The sequence below is a fragment of the Acanthisitta chloris genome, unplaced genomic scaffold, assembly GCF_000695815.1.
Source record: "Acanthisitta chloris isolate BGI_N310 unplaced genomic scaffold, ASM69581v1 scaffold27280, whole genome shotgun sequence".
NCBI lineage: Eukaryota > Metazoa > Chordata > Aves > Passeriformes > Acanthisittidae > Acanthisitta > Acanthisitta chloris.
This window is the reverse complement of record NW_008650433.1, coordinates 50332-61876: the sequence shown is the minus strand read 5'-3', so window position 1 is coordinate 61876 and position 11545 is coordinate 50332. Positions and strand designations below refer to the sequence as shown.

General features: G+C 37.0%; 1 protein-coding gene across 2 annotated transcripts in view; it reads right to left on the bottom strand.

The window, feature by feature from the left end:
- Nucleotides 1–11545, bottom strand: part of FRY (furry homolog (Drosophila)) — a 137672-nt gene that overhangs the window by 88192 nt on the left and 37935 nt on the right. For both annotated transcript variants that reach the window (XM_009085085.1, XM_009085093.1), the window contains exons 11-16: nucleotides 9460–9561; nucleotides 5759–5862; nucleotides 5182–5290; nucleotides 4178–4264; nucleotides 2216–2387; nucleotides 1111–1243 (exon numbers count right to left, since the gene is read on the bottom strand). In XM_009085085.1, coding sequence (XP_009083333.1) covers nucleotides 1111–1243; nucleotides 2216–2387; nucleotides 4178–4264; nucleotides 5182–5290; nucleotides 5759–5862; nucleotides 9460–9561 — 707 coding nt within the window. The remainder of the gene's footprint in view (nucleotides 1–1110; nucleotides 1244–2215; nucleotides 2388–4177; nucleotides 4265–5181; nucleotides 5291–5758; nucleotides 5863–9459; nucleotides 9562–11545) is intronic.

The following is an 11545-nucleotide window of genomic DNA, read 5'->3' as shown; positions in this document are numbered from 1 at the left end:
AACCTCACTTCCCCTACCACAAAAGCCTGGATACCCAAAATTCTTATGAAAACTGAGTCTGAGTACTGTGCAGTACATGGGGTAGGACTATTAGAAAAATATAAAATATTATTGCGTAGTAATATTAGCATTGAATTAAGTAAGAAAATGCTGGTGACACAGCTTAGAGTCTCATCCACAGAGTCACTGCAACAAACAAGGGCAGAGGAATGACATTAAAACATAAAGATTCTATCAGTTGTAAAAAGTAGTTGAATTTGGCCATTCATTGCATTCTGTCTACCACTCACAGTACCATTAACAAGTTGACCTTTTTTGGCAGTAAGTGAAAAAAAACAGTCTCAAAGAGACCAGTGTCCTTTTCATTACATCTCAAACTTTTTTCCGGGGGTTGTTTCTTTTCTAGAATAACTACCGTGTCCACAGCTCTGACGGGAAAAGACGTGCAAGGTCTCCTCAGAGATGAGATCTCTACATTCTGTGCTCTGCATGTGTCAAATGATGCTTCCGTGTATCTAGTATCTACTAGATGTCCACCTCACTAGAACCCTCTCCAGGAAACTTTCCTCACTAAGAATTTTAGATGGGAGTGTAAAATGCTGCTGTTCAACACAGCTTGAAATGTACTGATGCAATTCTGTTCCAGTGGGGTACTGCTTAAATCCAGGACTTATCAGAAAATTACTTGGATTTTTAATTAAGATTTGATTTTTATTACAGGCATGAATAGTAATGGGAATTTCAAAATATTATTATGAATAGGGATTTGTGGAATTTGTTGCATTCATTTTGAAGTTCAGTGGTGCAACTATACCCTGAAAGTGTTCTGACTGTATGCTGCCAGGTTTTCCACTTGAGCTTTCAACTTCTGCCATCTAAACATTCATGGGATTCACACATGAGTTTACCTACTTCAAGAACATCTGTTCAATACTGACACTGTGACATACGAAGCACAACTAACTTGCCATAAACAGTGTTTCAACATATATACTAACTAAGCTAACTGTTCCTGTTTCTTGCTGTTTCTCTGATGACTCATGATAGACAGAAACAGACAAAAAGTTCTGAAATGACATCTCAATATTTTATAGGTTCTTTAGCACTCACGTAATCATATCTTCAGGTTCTTTGTTAAGCATCTGTATGTTGGTTAGCATCATGCACCGACCCACTTCCTTGTCAAGGTGCCTGAGTATGTTGTCCACGGCTTTCCTTACTTGAGAATAGTATAATGACATACCTGAAATAATATGCATTTTTGTATTATTTGGGATATTTATAGACACATATATTTTGAAAATGAAAGCTGCTTACTCATGCTGTGCTGCATGAAGTAAGAAAAATGTTTTCTTCGTGAGACAGCATATTCTACCAGTAATGATATCCTAATTCAAAGACAGAATATGTTGCCTGCTCCAAAAGAAATGCTTACACATTATACAAGAAAACCAGAATACTGTATCATAAAATAGCGAGGAAATTGCTAATACAATATAGCAATTTAACAGTGCAAACATTTGTTATCAAATACTATGTTGTACATTTCACCAGCAGTGGGTTTTACATTGCTTATTGATATTACTGCAATGATCTAGCACAGTACAACGCAGGTCTTTGCCACTGGTGCAGACTTTGTTCAATTTACATAACTTTGGGGACTTAATGAAGTGTGAAGGTGAGCAGCCAGATTTTTTTTCTACATTTACTGCAAAGGAAGCCCAAGGTAATGGTGCTTCTAACTTAGGCACTTCAGTAAAACTTTATTTTACATGTAGAAGTTTTGCCATTTTGAAAGTTTCACTTGGTGTGAGATCCTGCGATTAAAATGAGGGCATCATCAAAACCATCATTTGATGGTTTTCAAAGCCGTTGCATTTTCTAAGCACAGGCACTGTTTCTAATAGGATGAATATCCATGAATAAACACAGCTACTCAGCATTGAAAGAAGTTAATTCTTAACTCTCAGTGTATTCAAACCCACCCCCGCCCCCGAACACAGGGTTGCTACCACTGATGTAGCACAACTGAGGACTTTTCAGGAGAACCTAAGAAAATCAGTCCTTGTCAAACTAAACCACACATCTCATGAGAAATTACCATAAAGAAATCAATCAAATACTTAGCAATAATAAACTATTTTGCTCAAGTACTGAAGACTTTTTCCACATCCATTCTCATCCGAGTTTCTGTATTGTCCATTCTCTTACTGACCTATCATTTTAGCTTCCTCCTCTGTAAGAGTTTTGCTCAAATACGTTTTCTTCACTCTGAGAGTGTTTCCAGAGGGAAGGACAGCTCCAGTCACTGGCATTGGAGGTTCACCATCTTTTTGCTGCAAGCTGTCAGCAATTACCAAGAAAGCTCTCAGACCAATATTCATTCTCTGTAAAGTTCAGAAGATGGATGAGTATCATAACCAAATAATCATGTTCTAGTCATAGTCTTCATTCACTTTGAAATTTTGAGTATGCACTTGCCAGCATTTTTTTCCTGTATCTTCACTACATTGATTAATCTGATATATTCTACAAAGAATGCTGTGAAATAAAATAAATAGTGAATTCCTTTCTCAACTATGAGCAGTGCTCTCCCCTCTCAGAACTTTATTTCTAAGCACTTGTATTAGTACATTATCTTTTTACCTTCAGGATAAAACATGGATGTGACCTGGAGTTTAGTAATGCATCTTAACTGGACCTTCAGTTATATACAAATGTCCTACATGGTCCATTATGAAAAAAGATCAATCATAGTCTCGAAAGGCCCCAGGGTTCATCATACTGAGAGAAAAGTCTGGAATGATTCTCACTGCCAAAACTACAATGTGAAAACATTGGGAAGATGAGGCTATGTGACCTGAATGCCTTCTGGGAATTCACCAGAGGAAAACTTGAAGGCTTTGCATTGAAATGATTAAAAGACTGGAATGTTTTCAATTTCTCAGGAATGTGTTCCAAAAACTCAGAGGCTGTCCTACTGACTATCTCCCAGAGGTGCATTTAAATAGATTATGGCTATTTATTAATTTTTTTTTTAGAATGCTAAAGTCTATGTACATAAAAAAGTGACCCTGAAATTTCATTGTTTTCATATTTACAATGTTGTTGAGAAACAGTAAAATTTCAGATACCGAGTCATCAAGAAACTAAGGGCTATGTCCCCTCCCTATCAGCTTGGCTTCATGCAAGGCTAATACACAATGCCCTTTGCAGAACCTTCCTCAGTCAATACTGCAGGTGACTGACCCAGAGTGTGGTAGGGAGTGCCTGCTCAAAAATTCTGTTTCATTTTTCTTTACTCTGCTGCAGAAAGATGAGAGCTGTGCTCAGAGTAAAGCTTGCCTTTCACTTCTGCTGCTTTTAACAGTAAAAAGTTTAATTTACTTTTCCAGATATTTTTGTATCAATTATAATTCTTGTAAGATAAATCAATTTTAACATCTTAGTGAATAGATGTGACTGTTTAGTACTGCAAGATTAATATGGACATGTTTGATGAGATGATCACAAATGATTTTAATTTTTCATGTGTTTATTCTTAATTTTCTAATGAAAATGGTTTCAAAATTGTAAGCAAATGCATCATTTTATAGAGAATTTATCACTCCTTTACTACTTATTTATATATATTTTTCAAAGTTTTAAAATTTCTGAATGTTTTCTATGGGAAAAACACTAGGAAGCTGATTCATGGCATTAACACCAGTGGAGCTTTGCTGGTCAGAGAAGTAAAGAGTGTTTTTTGTCATCTTCAATTTTTCTTGCATCATAAACTCTTTTTCAGTAAAACTGTTTAGAAAAACATTACATTGTTACGGAAAAATACTGTTATATTAGGGCATTAACATAGGCACTTAAGGCATTGCATATAGTAACAGCAGAGTGATAAGGACATACTGTGATCAACAGTTTTATTTATATTTTTCTTTTAGTTTTGTACATTCGCAGTACTTTACAGTACTTGATATTCTTCACCGAGAAAACATGAGATAGGCATAAACAATGTGACATTTCACATATCAAAGTCCACCGATGTATTTTACCCATCAATCAAACTCAAGATTTGGCCTGAAAACAGGACAAAGGTGCAAGCATGCTTAGAATGGAACCAGAAAGTAAATGTAGCACAATACAATACACACTAACTCAAAAACAGTGCAGATGTACATCATACCTCAGGGTTGAGACTGAAAGCTTTTGCTGGTTTTCCAACACAAAGGAAGTCAAAAATAATTTCTTTCATTGCAAAATCTAGACGTTCCTAAAAGAGTAAAAAAACTGGAGATCATTAAGCTGCTCATGTCTGCTACTTATTTTCTTTAAGGCAACAGAATGTTGAAAACCAGTTTAATCAGGATTTACTTAAATATATGGAAAAACATTTTCAGAAGTATGTAGAACATATTATCATATCCAAGGTTTTAACACTGCTGTATGTTGACAAAATAAAAAATTTATAGCATTCAAATAGAAAATGATCCATTTTGGAAATAAACCTTTTAATTATTTCATTTAAACTGTGGTAATTATGACACTTAACATAAAAGGAGCTTGTTCACAGATGGCATGGTTCAGGGAAGATTTTAAGCATCTGTTTGATTCATTCCTATTCAGAGACTTTAAGTATGTGCTTAAGTGCTTTGCTCAATAGGAATGTTTTCTGAATTTAAGCCATAAAAGAGATGAAAATTCCAGCACTGCAGGTTAGTTTATTTTAGCAATTCCCATTTGAACTCACAAAAACTAAACATGTCAACTACATGCTGAACTTGGTTTACATCTTACTGCTTTGAAAGAGTGCAACTTATTGTCCTATGCAGTAGAGATGATTCAGGATCAGGATGAAATATGGCCTGCTATTTTGAACGCTATTGACAGGCAGAGCCTGATGACAAATTAATCTTCTGACTTGCTGGAAATCAAAATACTGACAAAAATTACATTTGAGTTGAAGTGAACACATTTCTACCTATTTTCAGTGGAATGAAATTAATTAAAACCAGTTGTTCAAAAGAGGTTTGCCCCAACTCAGTCTATAATATTATCATTGCCTTGATGAAAGATACTAAAAATGGGGTTGCAAAAAATCAATCATTAGAAGTTTACTTATTTGTTAATTGTTACTGGGAAAACAAGTTATTCAATATATGGGAAGATATATGGATAGTTCTCCCATACCTGTGCAATAAACTGTATTATCTTCACAAAGATGTTTAGAGGCATATCTCTTGGCACAACACCACGGGAGCCTTTTGGGAAAAGTGTTGTGACTATAGTAATAAGTCGACTGCAAAAGGAAAAACAAAATTAGACATTTCTGGACCTTGCAGGCCTTCACTTACCATGACACTCCATTTAGAAAGACCAGAAAGTATTTCCTTTGAAATGAAAATGTAATGGGGTATCTTGTTCTGATCCTTTGCTACAGATTGAATGTAATTATTTTATTTCATTATTACATTGTAAATAACAATAAACCAGTCAATGACCACTACAAAAATATTTTTAACTCTCACCAGGTAAAGAGTGATTTTTAGTTTTTCTAAAAGCAGAAACTCCTTGTAGAGTAATTTTAACAGGTAACAGAATAAATGACAATGCCACAAATGGGAAAATTTTGTTGTGCACAATTGAGTTCCTTATTTCAAAACAGGATCAGGTACAATTCAAAGGAATCCAGGAGAACTACAAAATCTCTTCACTGGCAACATCCAGTCTAAAAGGCCTGATTTTCATTACAAATAAAGCATTTTACCTTTGAGTAGCTGTGTTGCTTTCACATTTAATTCTGATCATGTAAACCCACAGTAGTCTGTACAGAGATTCCAGTGCAACTCGAGCCATTTTTGGGTCCTTATTCTAGAAAAATATATAAGAATAAACTTCAGGCACAAATTAGAAAGGAAGCTCTGCACTAAACAGATGTCAAGGTTCAAAGTTTTGATAATGAAACCTCAAAAAAGATGCAGCCTCACAGGTGCTCAGTGCTCCATTCCTGTAGCTGCAGGACACTTATGCATTTGACCTGCTTCTCCTGTTATTACATAAGTTGTTGAAAAACCAATGTATCAAGTTAGATAAATGAGATACATGTTACAACCTAAAATCTCTATCTGAAAACCACCTCAATTTGACTCTGAGAAGAAAATCTCATATTCATTAGATTCCATCAATTCAAAAGCAGGTGCCCTATCTTGGAGACCTGGTATGAAGAACACAGCAGATAAAGAAATGTACCACAGATATTCAAAGCGAAAGGACAAATATCTGTGGATGCTTAGGCTGGCCTAATTAACATGGCATCTGGGATCAGCTGGACCAAATTGGATTATCTGTCTGGATTGCTGTTTATTTTTGGAAACTTTTGAACTGGCACAAGATTGTCTTGGGTCTCTTTGGTCATAAGCAGTTTTCTCCTTCTGTGGCAGTTTTAAGGGCTTTCTGTGTAGGTACAAGTACATGCAGTCCAATCAGATGGTCTCTCACATGCTGGGCCATCTGCTAGGTTAAACTTTGAAGGAGTCCAGTACACTTTGACCTGATATACAGTTTGCATGGCCTACAGTGCAAATCTCCATAGTGAAGATCTGAAATACTGTCTGCAGACAAATGTTGAGTCATGGATCAAAGACCATGGTTTGATCAAAGAAACTGCAACCAGTGCCATCAGTAGTTCTTGAATGTCTATTGTCTGGGTCCTGCAAAATGGAGGGAGGACAATTTGCCAATGCTATGGGAGGTTGCTCTAACTTTCAACAGGGCATCTGTCACAAGCTTAGGAATAGAAACACTGTCCTTGGGTTGCAATTACCATTTAACTCCTTGACAACACACTTTATACAATAAAGTTTTATATGGAACAGAAAGCTGACTATCATTTTTGTTTATTATAGCAGCACAGAATGGTTGTTGCACATGATTAGAATAAGTAGTAAAAGGAATGGCCAAGTTTATTTGGTCCATTACTCTTTGCAGGACTTTAAAATCATAGCATTTGTTACAATCAATTTGTTTATTAACCTGCTTACTTTCAATCCATTTTTCATCAGGCATAATTGTGTCAGTCTGTACATTTCAGACCTAAGAATTTGATTTCTTCAATAGATGATGAGGTATGCTTTGCAAAGTTTATTCTTACCCCAAAGCTTTCAAGAAAACAGCAGACATTGTGGCTAAATGGCTTAAGGTAACAAAAGGCTGTGTAGCAGAGGAGGAAGTTATCTCTACTAGCAAAAGTCCAAATCTCCTTTACTGGTCAGTATCATTGAGGCTTTTAAAAAATAGACCAGTTTTCCATCAGAAACAACATACTGCACAGCAGAAGCAGGATTCAGAGGAATATGGTAAGAAGCCTGAAAAACAACCAAGGAATTCATGGGCAACAATGAACAAGATCTATCCAAGTGCATAGTGGTTGGATACACAGCACTTTGGAAAGCACACAGCATGTCACCTTTTGGAAAACTAAGAGAAGTCCACTACCAACTTAGACTCTTCACATTTCAAGATTTTTGTCAACAAGAAAAAACCAGCCAGTAATCCTCTTAGGACAAGAAACATATGGCCGAATATATCTGACATCTTCTTGCCTTTCCCAACAGGAGGTATTGGCACTGGATGTGGTTCCTTTACCAGTGCTGACAGTGTCCAACTCACTGCTGGTGTAAAAGAAATTGTCAAGGTCGATGTGGGCTTTCTGAACAAGGAAGCAGTTGGCAACAGAGCTCTGCCAGGATCTGCTCTGTTTCTTGATTGGTAAGCACTGCTGGCTTATATCCACTGATGCTGCTCTTCCAGAAATTTCTTTTTCAATGCCTCTGCCTCTTCTTCTGTGATTGATGGAGGAGCAACTGGACTTCCAGGAGTGAAGCATATTTTCTTTAATTCCTCCATTTCTGTTTTCCAATAATATGGCATTAGGTCTGGCCCTTTCAGGCCAAAGGGATATTGTTTTGGTACTCATGGATTAATTCCTGAGATAAGCATTGTTTGACCCATTCTTTGTAAAGTAAGTTCTGCACTCTTGGCTCAAATTGTACTGGAGCTTTCTCCTTGACCCAGGTGGTTTGGACACAAGGAGCTGTTGCTCCCACTCAAAAATTCTGCTTCTAAATGAAACACAGACCTTGACTCCCTCCTACATAGACTTCCTGCCTGGAATAGTTTTTGCATATGAAGTTTGGTTAACAATAAATGTTCCATTTCAAAACCAGGATACTTATTGACTTTTACACCTCTTTCATCATGATAGTAGAAAATATCCTTTGGCCAGATGTGGCCACAGTCAAATATTTCCACGCTTTGGCTGAAATCTCCTTCATTAATTCAAGAGAAAAATTTGTTTCCATAAAATCAGAGATTTGCCAGTTTATATTAAAATCAGAAATACGATTAGAATGTAAACCTTTTAGCTTTCCCAGCGTATGCTCAACCTTATTTTGGGAAGGAGATGGTGCTCCATGGAGTGTGGAGGCTTTTGAGAAAGCTGATACATTATGTGGTTGGTGGAAGCCCACACATCATGAGTTCCCATACACTGTGTTGGTTTGCACAACAGATGGATTTCTAGCTCTTTCTCCAGCTGTGTGAGTTTGGTTTGGGTTTTGAGGTGCCAGTCTGTCTGGAGAAGTGTTTGCTTCAATGTTTGGGGCATCTGCTTCTCTGTACTAAGAACCAGTGGCCAACCATTTTTTCAATTTAGCCATGAATTCAGCTATCTTACCTTCTCCCCAAACTAAAGATTAAATGTGCCACCACCATTAATCTATGAGCCCCGCAAACTGAAGTATATATCAGTGAATTTTAGGTTGCAAGGTAAATTTCAATCAGTAAAGAGGCATTTTCAGGTGGACACAGGACCATCCTTTCACATGGATGCAATTTTAGCATGGTATGGAACAGGAGTTCTTGAACAGTATGTGTAGTCCAGCAACCACAGCAGATTTCAGTGGATAGTTAGCTTTAAACTTCAAAGATCTAACAAATGGCAAAAAGAACAGGAATGGATACAATAAGGAAACAACTTAAAACAGTTTAGGGTTTTTGTAATACAACTTAACAGAGTGAATTAGGCAATGGAATCAGTGTCCTACAAGTATTTTCACTTTGAAAAAGTAGTAACAAGTTCTTAGTTTTGAATACATTTGTGAAAAAAAATAAGTCACTATCGGGCCAGTTTTGGTATGTCACTCAAGCTCATAACTTTAATCAACAATCTTGTCTGTTTCACAGCTGTTTGACTCAGGCTTAGTTTCAGCAGAAATTCAAACTAGGCCCAAAAATACTTGTATGCTTTGAAAAGGTCTGCACAGCTAAAGAACTTGCACTATCATGAATAAAATTATGTATGGAATCAGATAATAGCAATAATTCAGCACATTTACCTCAAACAGATTTGTAACAGATCAATAATGCATCTGAAGTTTTACTACAGTATTAAAACCAGAAGATACTAACCTTGAGATTGGATAGACAGTTGTTGAGGAAAATATGCCATCTGTTTAAAAAGAACTGCTTCTGACTGACACAAAGCAGGCATGTTACCAAAGGGTACAAAGCCTAAACAGGAAATGGACATTGGTACCATGTTAGTTGCATGTCTACACAACAGAAAAGTAACTTACTAGAGCTACTGTAAGATTAAAGCTCTAACTCCACCATTTTATGCAATACAAGTTAACCAGCATAAACACATTGGTAAGCAGCACAAATTAAAAGGAGCCTTCTCTAAAGCTGTTACAGATACATTTTATGTATGAACTAAAACCAACCCAGTGTGTACTTACAGCAGTATAATAAATCCAAATATAGGGCACAATTTTACAGACTCTCAGGGCTAAGTCTTGTCAGTTACTGAGAATTGATAGCATGGAAATAACTAAACTTTATTATAATAACAACAGGACCGACAGTGATTGTTAAAAGTTGTGAATGTGCAGATGCCTATTACTCCTCAAAATCTGCAGCCACAAATATTACTGAAGGACATGTCGAAAACCTTAAAGAATTGTGTTCAAATACAGGGAATGTCTGGATTTGCTGGGAGTTACCTCTTGTGAAGTGAAAAATAAAAAGAAGCAAAGCAGAAAGTAGAAGTTCAAATACTGGAATCCAGTCTCTTTGACACACTGACTTTGACACTCATCTTGTAAATGCTGCACTTTAAAAAATAACCTAAAATGCACCTATTAATTTTGAAACTGACTTTGCTATTTCAACAAGACTTTAAGGGTTCAGTTGTCATGTTAACATACTCAGTCAGGACTTATCAGTTTATTAGTCAAAAATATGGTAACTTTTTCTCTAAGACCAATGATTCTCAAAATTAACTCTAAAATGCTAACTTCAGTCACAGCTCAAAGTATAAACACATCATAGATCCCAGCTTCTGTTCCTGTAATATGTAACATAAATGGTCTACAGCTAGGTTAGACCTAATTTCTTGAGCAAATGTACATTAATTTTTATTTTTACAATCTTCATGTCCAAAATACACATGGGAGAGGATAACTGAAGTCTTCTCACAGAAGACTTTCATACCATACAGTTGAGTACTTGATGGGATCACAGAGTTTAGTAACATCCCAAGAGTGTTACAATCCATCTTAAGGAGAGCCCTAGGAGGGAAGATACAAACCACCTCCCAGAGCTTCCTAGTTCTCTCTGTTCACTACCAAGTGAACCTTGATGACTAGCTCATGAGAGATACTTTTAGATAGAAACAGAAGCACGATGAATGCCCCTAACCTGACTGTACAGTGAGTGCATCGATTCACACGACACTGATCTCGGTCCTGTTCAGACTTTAAAGAGTGTGCTTTCTTCCTGGAAGCCTGGAAATATGCACTGCAGCTATTTCTGTCAACTGTTTGCCTTTCCCCTCCTCCTCCTCCTCCCTGCAATGTTTGTATTTCTAATCACACCCTCACAAGAATCTATTCTATTTTGTCACTTTTAACTATGTACCCTCCAGTGTGGTATGTGTAGACAAACAATCAAATGCAAAGCCCCAGCTGTGCAATCCTTTCTCAAGAAAGTAGTATTGACTTTGGCAAGTACAGCCATCAGTTTGGGGAAGTTCTACTTAGTGTAAAAACTGTACAGCAAAGCTCTTACCCTGCTGCAGTTTCCACAGTGTTTTATTAATTCGGCAGTGTGGAACAGAACCATACAAACACAAACAGAGTGAAAGCAGAAATTAATCTCAAGACTCCCACTAATTCAAACTGGATCAGGACTGTGCCCCAGGGGATGCTCTGACTCTCCCCTGGGACTGGTATAACATGCAGAGAGCTCAAGCACACTCCTGCAGTCTTCCCAGCAGATTCACTAGTGCTAGTGATCAGCATTTGCCAAGAGCACAGGGAACAGGGAAGTCTTTTTGACTTTCCTATAGAATGAGGGAGGACAAACGACAACTTTCTTTACTTGAAAGGTCCAAGACTTCAAAATGAATTAGCTAACGCCACACTGCTGACGTGCGCTGACCCAGTTGGAGAGACAGACTGCTTAAGGCCGCCAGCATCAAACTGACTCAGATCCT